This window comes from Mandrillus leucophaeus, unplaced genomic scaffold, assembly GCF_000951045.1.
Source record: "Mandrillus leucophaeus isolate KB7577 unplaced genomic scaffold, Mleu.le_1.0 Scaffold332, whole genome shotgun sequence".
NCBI classification, from domain to species: domain Eukaryota; kingdom Metazoa; phylum Chordata; class Mammalia; order Primates; family Cercopithecidae; genus Mandrillus; species Mandrillus leucophaeus.
Window position 1 is genome coordinate 762354 of NW_012103499.1, and position 19094 is coordinate 781447.

At 50.1% G+C, this 19094-nt stretch overlaps 1 protein-coding gene across 6 annotated transcripts in view; it reads right to left on the minus strand.

Moving 5' to 3' along the window:
- The window catches only part of STAT6 (signal transducer and activator of transcription 6, interleukin-4 induced), a 48470-nt gene that overhangs the window by 8199 nt on the left and 21177 nt on the right, over positions 1-19094 (minus strand). Inside the window, exons 1-11 of one of the 6 annotated variants that reach the window (XM_011988527.1) lie at positions 7388-7679; positions 4410-4546; positions 3855-3993; positions 3481-3564; positions 2948-3086; positions 2783-2835; positions 2446-2594; positions 1733-1864; positions 1416-1604; positions 982-1069; positions 713-835 (exon numbers count right to left, since the gene is read on the minus strand). In XM_011988527.1, coding sequence (XP_011843917.1) covers positions 713-835; positions 982-1069; positions 1416-1604; positions 1733-1864; positions 2446-2594; positions 2783-2835; positions 2948-3086; positions 3481-3564; positions 3855-3993; positions 4410-4525 — 1212 coding nt within the window. In that variant the 5' untranslated portion in view covers positions 4526-4546; positions 7388-7679. Of the gene's footprint in view, positions 1-712; positions 836-981; positions 1070-1415; positions 1605-1732; positions 1865-2445; positions 2595-2782; positions 2836-2947; positions 3087-3480; positions 3565-3854; positions 3994-4409; positions 4547-6354; positions 6661-7387; positions 7680-19094 lie in introns of those variants that run through there. The other 5 variants (XM_011988528.1, XM_011988529.1, XM_011988531.1 and 2 more) reach the window with 5 other exon arrangements.

Below are 19094 nucleotides of genomic sequence, written 5' to 3' on the forward strand. Positions count from 1 at the left end.
TTTTTATTTTTAGTAGAGACGGGGTTTCACCATATTGGCCAGGCTGGTCTTGAACTCCTGACCTCGGGATCTACCAAAGTGCTGGGGCTACAGGCGTGAGCCACCACGCCCAGCTGGACAGGGGTTTCTTAATAAAGCAAGAAGTTTCCTCAGGGGGCTGGCTCTGAGCACTCAGAGAAGTTACTGGACTCACACATCATAATCAAAAAGTTCATGTTATGTTATTAAAAGTTTTCTGAAGCTCAGTCAGGGCCTCACTCTAGAGAAGTGGTTATGAGTCACTGCTATGGAGCCAGACCTCCAGGTTTCAAATACCAGCTCCAACACTTAGCTGTGTGACTGGGACAAACTACTTAAACTGTGTCTCAATGTCCTTATCTATAAAATGAGGCTGATAATACTGCCTACCTCATAATGTTACTGTGAAAACCAAACGTGTGTGTGCTGGCACACATGTGCGTGTGTATCATTTAATAGAGAGACCTGGTCTATAGGAAGTGCTTCCTAAGTGTTTGCTGCTATCCGCTACCATTCCCTGCCCCGTGCGCTCCATGTTCTTGCTTCACCCCACTCACCCGGGCCCCAGTGTGCATGAATCCCAGACACATGGGGTATGGGGCAGTCACAGGAGGTGAGGGTCCAGGGACCCTGTGTGTGGCATTAGAGAAGGACTCAGGGTCCCAGATTGGGGTAGGGCTGGGCCACGGTTCACCTGGAGCTGGATGGGGAGTTTGCCGGGGCCAAGTGTGAAGCTGGCAGAGAAGAGCACAGCGCACTTCTCCTCTGTGACAGACTCAGTGCCCTTCCGCTCACACCGCTTGATCTTCTTGAGAAGCTGTGGGTGGGGTGAGGGAGAGCAAGGGCGAGTGCATGAGGACAGAGACCGCTCCTCTTGGGCTTCCCGACATCCTCTCCAAGGAGAGTCCCATAGTCTCCTAGTGGTGCCCCCCTCACTGCCCACTGCACCCCAAAGCCCCTCACCAGGTTCTTGAACAGGGCAGAGCAGCAGTTCCCAGGAATGCTGTTCTCCAAGGGCACAGTGTTGTTGATGATTTCTCCAGTGCTTTCTCTGCCAGGGGAGGTCAGAGTGTGAACAAGCTCATCTCACTGTGGCCAGGTGTGGCGACGCGCTTGAGTGCATGAGTGAGTGTAGACTACCCATTGTTGCCAGCCCTAAATCTCCACGTCTCTGTTTGGGTTCTTAAGGGAGGAGTCCCTATCTTGGCCAAGTCATGATGCCCCCACCCCATTCCAGCCCTAAATGGGTCCCTCCCTTTCCTCTGCCTTGACCATTCAGGGTCTCCACATCCCATGGCCTTCCCTCCCCATCCCTTGCTCTTTTCAGTGCCAGCCCCCCAAGCTGCCTCCATCACCCTAACATGCCTTCTCCAACCCCAGGTCCAATCCCAGCTTACGCTCCAGCCCCAGGACCCTGAGGCACACTCAGCTCCCTCGCCTGCTTCTCTGTCACCATGTCAGCCCTGACCAGTGGAGGCTTGGCTGGGGCCCCCAGGAACCTCAAGCCCAACAGGAATCGAACTCCAGCCTGGAACTTGGTCTGAGTCTTCAGTACCTGGGGCGGCTGCTTCTCCACCAGGAAACAACTGGGAGTGAGGAGGACACAAGGGGAGTTGGGGGCTAGGTCCCTGCTGGTGCCCTCCCCACAGCTCTAGCCCCCTTCTTTTCTTCCTGAGGTCTGTTCTAGGCCAGACTGGGGACTCCCGGGACATACCTGGTGACGAGGGTTCGCAGGACTTCATCCAGCCGGCCAATCAGCGATGCCCGGGTCTTGGGCTCAAGCTCCCCACCAGCCGCCCCTACCTCCTGCTGTAGCTGGGAATAAATGTCCACCAGGCTCTCACACCTGGGGCCAGGACAGTGGTCAGGGGGCATAGGATTAAGGCTGCTTGCTCCGGCCCAGACCCCCTTCCACTATACCCAGGGAGAAAGGCTATCATGCGTGGAGGAGTGGGGTGGGTAGTGGGTATGGCTGCAAGGCACCTGAGCTGAAGGGGGTTCTGTGATCTGTTGGCCTAGGGTCTGGGTGGGAGGTTTGTTCTCAGTGCCTACACCCCTGTGGAAACCCAGCTGCCTCTCCCCCGATGGCTCTTGCACCCAGGACAGCTACCCGCCCTTACAGTGCTTTGTAGCAAATTGGAAAGTGTTCCCACCCAATAAACCAAATGGAAAAGCCCTCCTATTCCTCTGGGCATGGAGAGAAGCCTGGGTTGGATGAGTCCCCGTTTGTGCCTCTCGACTGGGCCCACTTGTACAGGATGCAACCTGAACGACAGTGTGCACAGCCCCGCTGGAACCGGCTTTTGTGCATCTTGGTCCACTCCAAGGCCCTCCCGCCTGGCTTCTCTCTCTCACCTGTAGGGCCTCCAGCAGTGTCAGCTGCCCACCCCCAGCTTATCCCCCCTTCCCCATCAGCCCTGGCCCAACCTCTCCTGGAGTGGGGCCAGGCTCTCCTCAAAGGGTGCGCCATTCCCTGCCAGCTGCTGCTGCCGTTTCCAAATCTGGATCCTCTTCAGCACTAGGGCCTTGGCTGTCTCCAGCTCTCCAGTGGTCTCCTGCAGTAGCATGGCCAGGGCCTATGGGCAGAAAGGGGCCTGAGCCAGAGCCTCACGCTGCCTCCGCACCCAGCTCCTGGGATACGGCTCTTTTTCTCACTCCTCTGGAATTCCCTTACCCTACTTCAGCCTGTGTGTCTCTGAGGTCTGGCTTCCATGCCTCCAGCTGCACTTTGACCTCAGTCTCCACCTCTCAGCCCGTTACTCACCTCATTTGGCCCAGTCCCATTAGCAGGAGTTTCTATCAAGCTGTGCAGAGACACTGAGGGTTGGGGGCAGAAATCAAGGGTGCAGACAGATTAGGGGTTCAGTTAAGGTTGAGATCCAAGAGGGGACCACTCCTATACACTCCCCAGAACCACCCTGGTCCCCACCTTGGCCAGCGTCAGCCCCCTTCTGCAGGGCTTCTCGAAGAAGGTGGATCTCCCCTACTCGGTGCTGCAGCCTCCGCAGGGCTGTCTTGAACTTGAGTTCTTCCTGCTTCCAGTGGAAAGGCATTGGCAAGTGGCGAAACTACGCAGGAAGGACAGATGCCAAGAGGTGAAACACTCTGCTCATCCCTCTATACCTGGCCTCTACTCTCTGCTCTGCAGAGAGCGTTTTCTTGCTCCCCTCTCCCCTTTGGCAGTTCTTCCTGACCTTTTGGAATATCGTGGGACCTTGCTCCTAGCAGAATCAGCTCCTTATCCCTTGCTGTGTTCTCTCCAGGCCTCTTACCCTCAGTCCCTCATAGAAAGATTCCCTGAGCTTGACTTGGGGTTCACTCTGACCTTAAGAACCTCCTTTGGTTATTCCTGGGCCTAGAACACTGAGCCTTTACTGAGGTTCAAATTCTTTCTAGTTTGTCATGGCTCAGGCCAAAGTCTCAGGGAATTGAGTTGGGGTGGAAAGTGGAATATCACAATACCTGTTCCATAACAGCTTTTTTCTCTCCTTGAAGTATTTGTCTGAAAGTGGCCACCAGCTTCAGGGGGTCCCTCTGATATATGCTCTATAGAAATGAGAGTGGTAAACAGTGAGCTTGGCTCTTACCCATGTCCCTCAATCCCTCCAATCCCCAGGCCCCCATTCACACATATACTATAAGGCAGCACAACTGTAGACTCCAGAAGTTTTTGTGCATTTGCATGCTTTTAAAATCTAATTTGCCTGCTAGCTAGTAGCTAACCACAGGAACACAAATTTGCTTCCAGCATCCAACCAATTTTCTTCCAGGGCCCAATGCTCAACCCAGTTCAACCTCAGCCCCACCCAGCCTTGTTCCCTCCCCTCCTGCCCCACCTCCAGGGTACTGATGTGTTGCAAGATGGTGCTCCCCTCCCCCTGCTCTCCCGCCGAGGCCTGAAGGCGCTGGACAGTGTCTGAAAGTAGGGCACTAGCCATGTTGCAGCAGAAGGCGTCTGAGCCGACCAGGAACTCCCTGCAGGAAGATCAGGATGAGACTACCTCAGGCCAGGGCTTCCTCAGCTCTCCTGACCCTTTACCCCACAGCCAAAAGCTGAGCAGTTCCTTTCTCGCTCCTTATTCTCCATCTAGGCCCTGTAGCTTTCACCCGTGCTCCTTGTTCCCCAGTCTTCTAGCTGTTATGAGAAGTGCCTTTGTCCCAGCCCAAACCTCCCTCCTCTTCAGCTCAGCCTCCTAAGAGATGGGGTCTCCATCTGTCAACATTCATAGGCTGGTCTTGATGGGGCACAGACTCCCTGCTAAATCTAGGTCACTACACATGGAATAACAGGTCTCAAGTTCTGAATCCACGGCTGAGGGGAAAAAATCTAAGGAGAAGGAAGATGAGTCAGGGAAGACTTGGGGAACCAGCAGGGAACAGCCAGGACTCACCAGGGCTGGCTCTCCAGCCAGTCACCCAGAAGATGCCGCAGGTGTTGGGGAAAGTCGACATAGAGCCGCTGCACTTTTTCTGGGGGCATCTTGGAGACCAGACCCCACAGAGACATGATCTGGGACTTGGAGGTTGCCTGGAGGAGAAAAATAAGGCCACTCTGAGGGTGCCCAAGAAACTTGGCCTATCTTCTGGAGCAGCCAGGGACCTCCTATAGATAGCCCTCCTAGGGACCATCCCCACCACCACTCATGGCCAGACCACCTTAAACCAGGGGCATCCTGGGTCAATGCCTGAGATGGGGGTAACTCCTTCAGTGATAGACACAGGGGTGGAAAGAGCTGAGCTGTAGCCAGAGGGGTGGGGAGGCAAAGGGAGACAGGGCAGTAGGGAGAGAGCTCTCTTGGAGATGGCAGAGAATTTGGTTGCAGCTCTAGACCTGACTCTGGTTCTGTGGGCAAGGAGCCTTCCCTGTGTGGGCTTTGATTTTCTCATCTATAAAATATGAGTGTTAGATGAATGGAAAACTTTCCAAACTTTTTAAAGCAGTAGGCAATGTCAGCTTTTAATCTGTGGAATCTCAATTACATAAAAGGTACGAAACTGAAGATACCCTGTTGAAAGCAAGCATGGAAAGCCTGAAACTTGACTGCTTCTACTTCCCTCTCCCCATCTCCTGACGCCAAAGGCGTCCCTAGACAAACCTCTCAAAATTCTAGGGCTCCATGAGATAATTTGAAAACCACAAGGCTCGGCCAGGAGCGGTGGCTCACACCTGTAATCCCAGCACTTTGGGAGGCCGAGGTGGGCGGATCACTAGGTCAGGAGATCAAGACCATCCTGGCTAACACAGTGAAACCCTGTCTCTACTAAAAATACAAAAACAAAATTAGCAGGGCGTGGTGGCAGGCCCCTGTAGTCCCAGCTACTCGGGAGGCTGAGGTGAGAGAACGGTGTGAACCCGGGAGGCGGAGCTTGCAGTGAGCCGAGATTACACCACTGTACTCAAGCCTGGGCGACAGAGCGAGACTGTCTCAAAAAAGCCTGGGCGACAGAGCGAGACTCTGTCTCAAAAATATATATATATATATAAGTAAATAAAATTAAATAAAAATGAAAACCACAAGGCTAGATGATGAAGAGGATGGGAGAGTAATAACAGCTACTATTTGTTAAGCACTTACCACGTAGGAGGCATTACACTCAGTGCATTATCTCATTCAGGCCTCATGACACTTTTGAAAATATATAATATCCATTTTATAGATGAAGAAACTGAGGCTTAAGGAGTTTCTCTACCCTGCCCAAGGTCACTCAGTAGGTGAGTTTGGAAAGCAGGCTTTGAATCTGAGTGGGGATTAACCATCGCACTGTGTTGTTAGGATCCCTTCCAGGGGCAAATCTGATCATCCTAAGAAGTGGGGGAAGATGGGAGGAGACTTGAAGGAGGAGAGTTGGAAAAGGAAAGTAGAGAGAACTAAGGAAGAGGATGGGAGAGACTGGAAAAAAAGGCAGGTTTAGTAAGCCAGGAGGAAAGAGCCTAGAAGAGAGAGGAAGCTGGAGGTGAAGAAGAGAGACGAAAAGAGGGAGAAAGGAGAGAAGGGGACAGGGAAGTAGAGGAGGGGGTTGCATCCCCATTTCCAGGTTCAGGGGGAACTGGCTAGACCAGTGGTTTCCCAGGGGCCTCTCAGTTCACGTTTCTCACAATATCCCTCTCCTAGAGATGAGGGAGAGGATGGGATGACAACTCCCCCGGTCTCCCAAAAACCAGTAACCCCAAGTCCTCCTGTTCCACGTTCAGCCTCTCACTTCACCCAGGACTCTCAAAGGGATGGAAAATGGAGAGGCCCCTTCTCTGGACCTTCCTGCTCCAAGACCTTCATGCCCCTCTTTCCTCCAGTTCCCACTTCCCCCAGCTCTTTTCTCCTCAAGGCGAATCCTTACCCCTCCTGCTTAGGTCCCTCCAATAGGCCTTTCTCTAACCCAAGAGAGAAAGGTCCTCTGGAATGGGTGGGCATCGCTTTCCTCTGCATCCCCTTGCAAAGTGACCAGCCTCCTGGCATGGCCCTGGCTAGAAATATCCAACCCCTCTTCTTCCCCAGACATTAGGAGGACACATTTCTCCCCACCCCAACTCATAACAACGCTGGGTCGATTGGCTTGACCAGGACAGGGACTCCTTTAGCGTTCAGCCCGCTGTAGGGGAAGGGAGGGAGGAACCACGGCGTGAGGGGCGGGGCCAGTGTTCCCTCCCAAACCCAGAAGGGAAGCGCAAGGTCTGGGATCCTTGTCCGCCCGCTTGGTGGCCTAAATTCGCTTATCTCAACCCCTACCTCCCGAAGTCCTCTGACTGTGGGACCACAGGATCGAAAGTTAAAACAGCTTCTCTGAGTTGCCCAATGTGTGGATGTGGCAGTGGGGGCGGGCGGGGAGGTGGAGCCAGTTCAGCACGAGGAGGGTTAACTCGGCGCCACCGCTGGGAAATCTCAGCGTCTACAGCAGCCAAGCGTGGAGCAGTTTTGAGGGGGAAATTCCCCCTCCTCTGGGGCACCATGAGGTCTACATCTGGGGCTCGCTCACCCCCCAGCCACACCCTTGAACAGGAACCTTTAGCGGAGGGCAGGATAGGGGTTTAACGAGGATCCACTGCCCTCTGGCATCAACCTTCCAGGGAGGGGCGGCCACTTCCCCCGACCCAGGGCAGAGGAGCACTCCTTCACCTTCTTTCCCTGACTTTCCATTGCCCTGGGGGTGCAGGGGTGAGGCTGTGAAAACATGACCCATGGGGGAGGGGAGTACTGAGGCCTGGACCCTCCCAGATTCCTCCAGGAGTTCGAAACTGCCAAAACCCAGTGCCACCAGCCACCAACAGTAGCTGAAACCATCTCTTGGGGACCATCCACCCAGCCAGGGGAGGATCCCGAGAGCTCCCCCGCCGAATCCACCCCCACACACTCAAAGAGGCCCCCGCACCCACCTCGGAGGCAACCCCTCTGCTGTCTTCTCCCTTTCTCAGCGGGCACTGCCAGGCCCCATAGGTCTGTAGCTCTGTCCAGCGAGTTCAAGGCTGGCCCTGCTAGCACCTCCCCCCTTCCACCACCATCACCAAAAAGAAAAATAAAATAAAACACACACATACATACACACACACACACTCCTCTCCCGTCCTCCCTCTTCAGTGTAAGCAGTGGCTGCCCCAGCCCGCTGTTTCCGGCTTCTCCTTCTACCCAGGTCCCTCCCTGGAGCTCTGACGACACAGAGAAGAGAAAGTGGGCTGGAGGAGGAAGAGGAAGAAAGTGGGGTGAATATGTGTGCCTCCTGTGCCGAGTGGGAGAGCACGTGGGGGATCAGGACTGGGGTCCAGGCCCTGGAGCCAGGCTCCCGCGGAGGCTGACCCCCACTTACTCTGGCCCCCTCAAAAGCATCAGCTTTTCTCCAGAAAGTCACCCAATATCAAACAGAGACATGCCACCCCTAACTGCTTGGCTCCCAAACTCAAACTCTGCCAAGGGCTGGGGTTTGGGCCCACGAGGGACTGGGCTCCCCAGGGCCTCAGGAAAAGTAAATCCCTCTGGACTCTGCGCTCCCTCCAGTGGAGGACCCTGAAAAGCAGCCGGGGAGCTCGATGCCAGCCAACTCCTAGGTCCCCCTCCCTTCTGGCAGGGAACGCCTTAGAGGTCGGTCTCGTGACCACTGACGGGAGGGAGTGGGGGAGGGGAACCCTCAGCTCAGAATTCCGGAAGACTCCAGGAGTCCCTTGGACTGAAGCTGGTCTTTGCCCTCTCCTCACAGGGCACCCCTCCTGAGACTGTGGGGGGAACCAGCACAAGCCGGAGCTGCTGCCTGCAGATTCACAAGGGACAAGTTTGAATTCGAATCTGCTGTGTTCCTATCTGCCAAGTTCCTATCTGTTTCTGGGGTAAACACTGAGACACGCCAAGAAACAAACACACACATGCACAACTTCCCTGACCACAAGACTACACACACACACACACACACACACACACACGTGCAGGCAGGCTCACAAACATATTCGCACTCAGAGCCCACTGTACTCACAACACCACACACACACACACACACACACACACACACACACACACACACACAGTCTTGCTCAGCTTCTGAGTCATCATCATAACTAGTGGAGGGTTCTGCAGTTTTTGCTGGGGGAGGAGCTGGAGGAGACCAAGGGACCCAGAGAGGCCTTTACTCCCGGACACCTGAGAGCCCAGGTGTGTGGAAGAGGTGGTGTCTGAGGGGCGGCGAGAGGAAGTTTCTGCTCCCCTCCTCCCTCCCATAGCCGGGCTGGGCTGAGGGGCCAAAGCTAGGCCTATGCTGCCCCCTGGTGCCTGAACTGATTTCCAGACCCAGCTCCTCCCACTCCATCCCTTGGTACCCCGCAGGTCTGTGCATGAGTGCATGTGTGTGGATCCAGCCAGGCAGCAGAGGGTTTGAACACAGCAGAATATAGCAGTTAAGAGACTGGACTGTGCATACAGGCTGCTTGGGTTCAAATCCTGCTAATGCTGCTAACCACACAACCCTGGGCAATTTACTCTGTGATTCATTCTCGTCATCTGTAAAGTGGAGCAAATAAGTCTTAACTCATAATGTTGTGAGAATCAAGTGCAGTAATACATCTGAAGGCTTAGAACAGTGACTGACACACAGTAACTGTCAGGCACTATTTTTATGGTTCTTAATAAACCAGGTATGAGGAAAGGAGAAGGGTCTCCATCCTACATATAAGTTCCCAGATTTGGGGGTCATATTACTGCCAAAAGAATCCTATTGACAGTGTATGTGCATATGTGTCCGCTGTGTCTGCAGGGCAGTGAATGGAAGAGAAGGGAGGCACGGGTGGAGGTGGCAGGCAGGGACTCTGTCCATTGGCTTGTCCAACAAGCCATCCTAGGATCAAGGTGTGTGCACATACGTGTTCACGGCACATGTGCTTTGTATGTGCTCCTGGGTGCCCACTCTGCCTGCAGACATCCGCAGACAGTAGGTGAAGCCAGGTTTCACCATCTAGGGGTGTCAGAGCTACAAGTCCCCAAAGACTTGGGTAGCAGGAGGGAAAAGAGTAAATGTGCTCTCTGACTTTCGCTCCTTTTAAGAGGTAGGAAGGCAAGGCACAAGTACTGGTAGAAAAATGGTATTAATTGTCTCCCTCTCTAACTGATTATACCAATGGGAACACTGTGATGTAAGGGGGAAAAAAACAGGATTTAGAGGCAAATCTGGCTTGGGTCTGATTCCATTTAGGAGGTTCTCAATCAGGTGTCAATCCCTCAAATGAGAATAATAGTCATACCTACTTCAACAGAGTCTAGGCTAGGGTAAAGTGCCTAGAGTATGAAATTTAAGGAGATACTCATCTTCAGATTGTACAATTGCAGGGTCTGTCAGACCTTCATTAATGACATCTGCACCTGCATGACTGTGAGGGTGACTGTGTCACCCTCCCCTGGGCCCTGCCATCCCATCGAGTGGTGGTAAAGATTGCACAAGAGAGGCTCATGCCTGTAATCCCTGGACTTTGGGAGGCTGAGGCAGGCAGATCACAAGGTCAGGAGATTGAGACCATCCTGGTTAACATGGTGAAACCCTGTCTCTACTAAAAATACAAAAAATTAGTCGGGCGTGGTAGTGCATGCCTGTAGTCCCAGCTACTTGGGAGGCTGAGGCAGGGAAATCACTTGAACCTGGGAGGCAGAGATTGTAGTGAGCCGAGATCACGCCACTGCACTCCAGCCTGGTGACAGAACGAGACTCCGTCACACACACACACACACACACACACACACAAAAGATTGCACAAGAGAAAGCAAAAGGAAAAAATAACTTTATGTCCGTGTACTGCCGGTTACAACCCAATAGTGAGTCACAAAATCAATTTTACAACCCAATAGTGAGTCACAAAATCAATTTGGTGAGTGTATCAGTTTGCTAGGGCTGCTGTAACAAAGTACTACAAATTGTATGACTTAAATAACAGAAATCTCTCAAGATGCTGGAGGCTAGAAGTCCAAGATCAAGGTTAACATGAGCAGGGTTGATCGATTCCTTCTCAGGGATGTGAAGGAAGGCTCTGTTCCAGGCCTCCCTCCTTGGCTTGTAGGTGGCCATTTTCACATTCACACAGTGTTCTCTTTGTATGCAAGTCAGCCTCCAAGTTTCCCCTTCTTTCAAGGATACCAGTCATATTGCATTAAGCACCACCCTAATGGCCTCATTTTAACTTAATTACCTCTGTAAAGACCCTGTAAGTGGGTCCTTCAAAATAAGGTCACATCCTGAGGTACTTGGGATTAGGACTTCAAGAGAATTTTTGAGGAACACAACTCAGCCCATAACAGCATCTTGACCAGGCACAATGGCTCACACCTGTAATCCCAAAACTCTGGGAGGCTGAGGCAGGAGGATTGCTGGAGGCCAGGAGTTCGAGACCCGCCTGGGCAACATAGCAACATCCCATGTCTATGAAAAAAATTTAAAACAAAATTAAAAACCAAAACATAAAAAAAAAAAAAAAAACAGTGTCTTGACCATCACTCTTTAAAACTGAAGTAAAGGCCAGGCGCAGCGGCTCATGCCTGTAATCCTAGCACTTTGAGAGGCCGAGGTGGGTGGATCACCTGAGGTCAGGAGTTCGAGACCAGCCTGGCCAACATGAGGAAGCCTCGTCTCTACTAAAAAACACAAAAAATTAACCGGGCACAGTGGCACGTGCCTGTAATCCCAGCTACCTGGGAGGCTGAGGCAGGAGAATCACTGGAACCCAAGAGGTGGAGGCTGCAGTGAGCTGAGATCATACCACTACACTCCATTCTGGGCAACAGAGCAAGACTCCATCTCAAAAAATAAAAAATAAAAATAAAAAAGTGAATAAAATTAAAAAATAAATATCAGAAGGCATCATGTGAAGTAAGGATAAGTATTGTTTAATTAAACTTTTATTTCAGCTTTATATATGTATCTGAATTCTTTTTTTTTTTTTTTTTTGAGATGGAGTCTCCCTCTGTTGCCCAGGCTGGAGTACAGTGGCGTGATCTCAGCTCACTGCAACTTCCGCCTCCCAGGTTCAAGCAATTCTCCTGTCTCAGCCTCCCCAGTAGCTGGGACTACAGGCGCATGCCATGACACCCAGCTAATTTTTGTATTTTTAGTAGAGACACCATATTGGTCAGGCTGGTCTTGAACTCCTGGCCTCAGGTGATCCACCCACCTCGCCCTCCCAAAGTGCTGGGATTACAGCCATGAGCCACCACTGCCTGCCCTATATGTATCTGAATTCTAAGTCATGATGTAAAACATACTTTTTAGTGCTGGTTGTGTAAAAAAAAAAAAAAAAAAGCAATTCCAGCGCTTTGGGAGGCCAAGGTGGGCAGATCACCTGAGGTAAGGAGTTCGAGATCAGCCTGGCCAACATGGTGAAACCCCATCTCTACTAAAAATACAAAAATTAGCCAGGCATGGTGGCACTGTCCTGTAGTCCCAGCTACTTGGGAGGCTGAGGCACGAGAATTGTTTAAACCCAGGAGGTGGAGGTTACAGTGAGCCAGGATCACACCACTGCACTTCAGCGACAGAGTGAGGGTCTGTCTCAATAATAATAATAATAATAATAATAATAATGGAAGCACAATTTGGATACTGGTGGCCACTACATGTTCCTTTGTATTGCTTTTTAATGATTTTGTGGGTACATCTTTCTTCCTCAACAATAACACAAGTTCAAGGAGGGCAAGGACTCATATTATACTGTACACACTGCTGTGCCGCAGCTAGAAAAGACAACATGCATTCTTGCTGGTACAGATACCAAGGGCTACAATTAACTGAGTGTCTCCCGTGTACTTGGTTCTGGGCTAAATGTTTTACACATAGTCTCCTATATAAGGACTAAACTGATTGATGGATTGATTGCTGGAGCTCAATACATTTCACAGACAAGACAGTTCAAGAACACTGAATAGTGGCCCGTGATTTGTGGAGGATGAGGGAAACGAGAAGGAGGTCACAAAAGAATTGTGGGACGCTGCTGAGGGCCCCTAGCCAACTCTATCTCCCAGGCCTTCACTGTTCTCCCCAAGTTTCCATCCATCTTCATACCAACTCATCATTTAATTAGGAAACACCTGTGCTCAAGGCCCCTCCCTTCTGCCTCTTCAGGCACTTGTTCCATTTATTATCCCCTTGATTCCCCAAATCTCCACCCTCCTGCTCTGTAGTTATGACAGCTCTATACTTTCAGCATAAAGCATGCCTGAATCCTTCTCTCTCTCTCTCTCTCTCTCTCTCTCTCTCATAGAACAGGGTCTCAACATATTGTCCAGGCTCTTGAACTCCTGAACTCAAGTGATCCTCCTGCCTCGACCTCCCAAAATGTTGGGATTACAGGCATGAGCCACCGTGCCCAGCCTGAAATGAATCTTGAAAGGACATAGGAATTATTCAGGCAAAGAACAAGAAGAGCATTGAGGCAGGAAGAAGGTTTAGTATATGCAAAGGCACGGATACCTGTGGGAGCATGGTACCTTCTGGGAACGGGTAGTAGTGGGCAATGGGGAGCATTAGAAGATTTAGACAGGTGGGTCATATGATAAGATTTAGTAGAGGGATCAGCCCAGCCTAGCTGCAATGTGGAGGACGGATATTTTTTTTTTTTTTTTTTTTGGAGACGGAGTCTCGCTGTGTCACCCAGGCTGGAGTGCAGTGGCGCGATCTCGGCTCACTGCAAGCTCCGCCTCCCAGGTTCACGCCATTCTCCTGCCTCAGCCTCCGAGTAGCTGGGACTACAGGCGCCCGCCACCACGCCCGGCTAGTTTTTTGTATTTTTAGTAGAGACGGGGTTTCACCATGTTAGCCAGGATGGTCTCGATCTCCTGACCTCGTGATCCACCCGCCTCGGCCTCCCAAAGTGCTGGGATTACAGGCTTGAGCCACCGCGCCCGGCTGAGGATGGATTTAAAAGATAAGTCCTGAAGCAAGGAGATCCATTCAGAAGGTTAATAACAACAGAGAGGGAGACAATACAGTTGAAGAGCAGAGGTGAAGCACTGTGGAATGGAGACTGGTTAGGAAGAAAAGTAAAGACACGAGGGGCCAGTGTCAAAGGAAAGAAAGGCAAGAAACTGGAAGTCTCAACAGACTTAAAGACCAGGCTTCTTAGAGGCAAGGGAAAGAAAGAACTGTAAGGGTAGGATGTTGTGGTCAGAATCTAGGGAGTGAGATTTCAGTCCAGCTCTCCTGCAAGGGTGTGGTAAAGGTGGTGGCTATGAGAGTGAGTGGTTACAGCAACACAGAGGTAAGTCATTGGCGTCAAAGAGAACAAGGAACCAAGAGGCCAGGGTGTTGGCTGGACTACCTGCATGAGCACTGAAACCATCTGGGTTTGTGGAAAGTCTGAGGTGGACAGGAAGACAGTCGGCTGCTAAAGTCTTCACAGAAGGCCAGGCGTGGTGGCTCATGCCTGTAATCCTAGCACTCTGGGAGGCTGAGGTGGGCAGATTGCTTGAGGCCAGGAGTTTGAGACCAGCCTGGGCAACATGGTGAACTGCTGTCTCTAGAAAAAATACAAAAATTAGCCTGGCATGGTGGTATGTGCCTGTAGTTCCAGTCATTGGGGAGGCTAAGGTGGGAGGATTCCTGAGTCCAGGATGTCAAGGCTGCAGTGAGCCATAATTGCACCACTGCACTCCAGCCTGGGCAACAGAGTGAGAGCCTGCCTCAAAAAAATAAAAATAAAATAAACAAAGCCTTCACAGAGTAAAGTGACCAGGACATCAGTGGATAACAGCAAAAATAATAACTAACACTTAGTGGGGCTTTATGTGTTGCTTCAATTCTTACTCTAAAATTGAAGCACTGTACTTTTTATCCTACAATAATAATATGAGCTAGAACTACGTGCCCAATACAGTAGCTACTAATCACTTGTGGCTATTTCAGTTTTAAAATTCAATGCCTCTGATGTATCAGTCATATTTCAAATGTGCAATAGCCATGTATGACTTGTGGCTACTAGATTAGAACAGACATGGGGCATTTCCGTCATCACAGAAAATTATATTGGATAGTGCTGATAACCCTCATTTTACAAATGAGGAAACTGTGGCATGGAAAGTTCAGCAACTTGCTCAAGGTTACAGTGAGAGAGCTGGGATTCGAATCCATTTGGTTTGGCACCAGAACTGTTGCCCTTAAACCCTATGTTGCACATCCCAGTGGAAGGTGAAATAGCTGGTTCTTAAAGGAAGAGGAATTTGATATGACTATTGAGGCAAGCACTGGCGGTGCCTATTCAGCAGCCAAGCTTTTCTCCCTTGCTAGCAAAGTCTGGATTTCACACAGGTGTCCCCCTCCTATATATTCAGGAGATGAATCCAGTTGGCTTAGCCAATCATAGTATTTCTGTTCCCTTGGCCAGTGACCCAGTCCTGGTCAATAGGACTTAGGGGGCTTCTGGGAAAAGTTTTGTTCTTCTTCAGTGCCATGCTCACTTTTAGGATTGGAATAGCTGCAACCACATTGCAACTGGGAGGGGAGATACTACCAACCAATGGGGATAAAGTATGAGTGTGAAGAGGTGGAAAACCCTTGATGAATCAACCAGTCCTGGACCTGCTATAAAACTCCTCATTGTTCAGCCTGCTTTAATTGGGTCTTCCATTACTTGCTGTTAAATGCATCCCTAACTAAGACCATGGTGAAGCCACATGGCCATAGGAAATGGAGACTCCCAGGTGGGCTGCCTGTCCGTCTTCCCACTACCACCCGCCCTATACACTTGAGAGAGTAAGTGATACCTCATTAAAGGAAGAATGTTCTCAAGGAAGGATCAGGTTCCAGACAAGTCAAGAGGGGCAAGGATAATGTGAGCCAGGGGTGGCTCCAGGCTTCAAGCAAGAAGAGGGGTGGAGAGCAGTATAACAGTGTTAGGAAGAGGAAGGACTGGGCTGAGTGGAGAAGGATGGATGCCCATCAAGGCCTGCCAAGGATGACAGGATGTGAGCAATGGTGGAGTCAGCTGATCTCAAGGCTTCAAATGGAGCCCTCGGGCTGTCACAGGCTTACTGTGGTGAAGGGACCTTTACTTCACAGAAAGACAAAGTAGCCATCCTGGTGAATGGGCAAAGTCAAGCAGCTCTGGATGGAGTCAGCTGTGGTCAGGATTGTGCCTCTGCAAGGAAATCTCAGCTTTTTAATTACTGTCTTGCCTCTCTCCCTTCCCCTATGCAGTTACTCATATTCAGTCTTCTCTTCCTTACCTCCTCATTACACTGCCAGCTGGCTGCTGCCCCCACCAGTCATGAAACTGTCCTGGCCTATGTCACATACACCCTCCTAGGGGCCTTGAATGATGGCACATTCCTGTCTCTCTCTTGTTGAACCTCTCAGCAGTACTCAACACCGTTAGCCATTCTTGAGTAAGTTCTCCCCCAAGTACTTTTCATGATTCCTTTCTTGGTCTTCGGCCTACCTCTCTGGGTCCTTCCTCTCAGTCTCCTGTCTTCACGGGATACTCTTTCTCTGTGATCTCATCCACATTTGAGGCTCCACAGCCTGGGCAAGGCTACATGGTATGGTGATTAAAACCATGGTCGCTGGCAGACCACATGTGTTCAAATCTCTGCCCTACCAGGTGGTTGCTTTGTGACACCCAAACTTCTATCAAGATGTGGATCATTACCCTCACCCCAACCCACAGGGAAAGCTACTGTTCTGATTTTTTTTTTTTTTGAAACGGAGCCTTGCTCTGTCCCCCTGGCTGGAGTGTAGTGGGGCGATCTCGGCTCACTGCAAGCTCCGCTTCCCGGGTTCACGCCATTCTCCTGCCTCAGCCTCCTGAGTAGCTGGGACTACAGGCGCCCGCCACCGCGCCCAGCTAATTTTTTGTATTTTTAGTAGAGACAGGGTTTCACTGTGGTCTTGATCTCCTAACCTTGTGATCTGCCCGCCTCGGCCTCCCAAAGTGCTGGGATTACAGGCATGAGCCACCGCACCCGGCCTCTGATTTTTTTTAAAGCAGAGTAATGTAGGATGTACTTTTATGTCTGGTTTCTTTTCAGTAACATGTTTTGAGGTTCATCCATGTTGCTGCATGTATCCATAGTTCTTTCATTTTTGTTGCTGAGTAGTGTCCCATGGTGGATCTATACCACAGTTTGTTTATCCTTTTTCAAATGAAGGATACCTGAGCTATAGCCAGCTTTTGGCTACTGTGAAGAAAACTGCTATGAATATTCTATGTTCAAGTCTGTGTGTGAACATATGCTTTCATTTCTCTCGGATAAATAACTAGGAATAGAATTGCTGAGTCATAGGGTAGGTGTATGTGTAGTTTTATGAGAAACTGCTACATATTGTTCCAAATTGATAGTATACTTTACATTCCCACTAATGATGTATGAGAGTTCCAGTTGCTCTGTATTCCCACTAACATTTGGTACTGTCAGTTTTTTAAAGTTTAATCATTTTGGTGAGTATGGACAGGTATCATACTGTGGTTATAATTTGCTTTTTTTTTTTTTGAAACATAGTCTCACTCTGTCACCCAGGCTGGAGTGCAGTGGCACCATCTTGGCTCACTGCAAGCTCCGCCTCCTGAGTTCATGCCATTCTCCTGCCTCAGCCTCCCGAGTAGCTGGGACTACAGGCACCTGCCACCACGCCCGGCTAATTTTTTGTAATTTTAGACAGGGTTTCACTGTGTTAGTCAGGATGGTCTCGATCTCCTGACCTCGTGATCTGTCCACCTCAGCCTCCCAAAGTGCTGGGATTACTGGCATAAGCCACCGCGCCTGGCATCATTTGCATTTTCTGTTTCTTTTTTTTTTTTTTTTGAGACGGAGTCTCACTCTGTTGCCCAGTCTGGAGTGCATTGGTGCGATCTCCGCTCACTGCAAGCTCCGCCTCCCGGGTTCACGCCATTCTCCTGCCTCAGCCTCCCAAGAAGCTAGGATTACAGGCGCCCGCCACCACGCCCGGCTAATTTTTTTGTATTTTTAGTAGAGACAGGGTTTCACTGTGTTTGCCAGGATGGTCTCAATCTCCTGACCTCGTGATCTGCCTGCCTCGGCCTCCCAAAGTGCTGGGATTACAGGCGTGAGCCACTGTGCCCAGCCAATTTGCATTTTCTTAATAACTAAAGATACTGAGTTCTTTTCTTTCTCTTTTTTCTTTTTATTTTTGAGACAAGGTCTCACTCTGTTGCCCAGGCTGGAGCACAGCGGCACAATCACTGCTCACTGCAGCCTCAACCTTCTAGGCTCAAGCAATCCTCCTGCCTCAGCCTCTTGAGTAGCTAGGACTACAGGAATGCACCTCTATATCTAGATCATTTTTTATTTTATTTTTTATTTTTTTTTATTATTTTGAGACGGAGTTTTGCTCTCATTGCCCAGGTTGGAGTGCAATGGCACAATCTCAACTCACTGCAACCTCCACCTCCTGGGTTCAAGTGATTCTCCTGCCTCAACCTCCCAAGTAGCTGGGATTACAGGCGCCCACCACCACTCCCAGCTAATTTTTGTATTTTTAGTAGAGACATGGTTTTGCCATGCTGGCCAGGCTGGTCTCGAACTCCTGACCTCAGGTGATCCGCCCACCTCGGCCTCCCAAAGTGCTGGGATTACAGGCATGAGCCAGGGCACCTGGCCTCGAGTACCTTTCATATGCTTATTGTCCATTCATTGGGCTGTCATTTTATTACTATACTATAGGAATTTTTAATATATCTCACATTCCTTTGTCCCTTCTCAGATCAATGTTTTGTCTATCTATTTGACTTACGTTCATAATAACATCTTTTTTTTTTTTTTTTTTAGTCAGGGTCTCACTCTGTCACTCAGGCTGGAGTGCAGTGGCACAATCATAACTCACTGCAGCCTCTAACTCCTGGGCTCAGGCAATCGTCTTTTCTCAGGATCTGGAGTAGCTGGGACTACAGGTGCACACCACCACACTCAGCTCATTTTAAAAATTTTTTGTAGTGACAGAGTCTAGCTTTGTTGGCCAGGCTGGTCTCAAACTCCTGGCCTCAAGCAGTCCTTCTACATCAGATTCCCAAAGTGCTGGCATTGCACGATAATGATGTCTTTTGACGAGCAAAAGTTTTCTATTTTGATGTTTCACTTATCAAGAAATTTATTTTATGTTATTGCTTTCTATAGCTTAAGAAGGGATTGCTTTCCTCCAAGTTATGAAGATACTCTGTGTTTTTGCCTAAAAGCTTTATGATTTTAGCATTTGTGGTTTAGGTCTATAATCAATCTTTTTTTTAGACGGAGTCTCACTCTGTCACCCAGGCTGGAGTGCAGTGGCGTGATCTCGGCTCACTCCACCCTCTACCTCCTGGGTTCAAGCAATTCTCCTGCCTCAGCCTCTTGAGTAGCTGGGATTACAGGCGCTCACCACCACATCCAGCTAATTTTTGTATTTTTATTTTATTTTATTTATTTATTTTTGAGAAGGAGTCTCGCTGTGACACCCAGGCTGGAGTGCAGTGGTGTGATCTCGGCTCACTGCAAGCTCTGCCTTCCGGGTTCACGCCATTCTCCTGTCTCAGCCTCCTGAGTAACTGGGACTACAGGTGCCCGCCACCACGCCCAGCTAATTTTTTGTATTTTTAGTAGAGACGGGGTTTCACCGTGTTAGCCAGGATGGTCTCGATC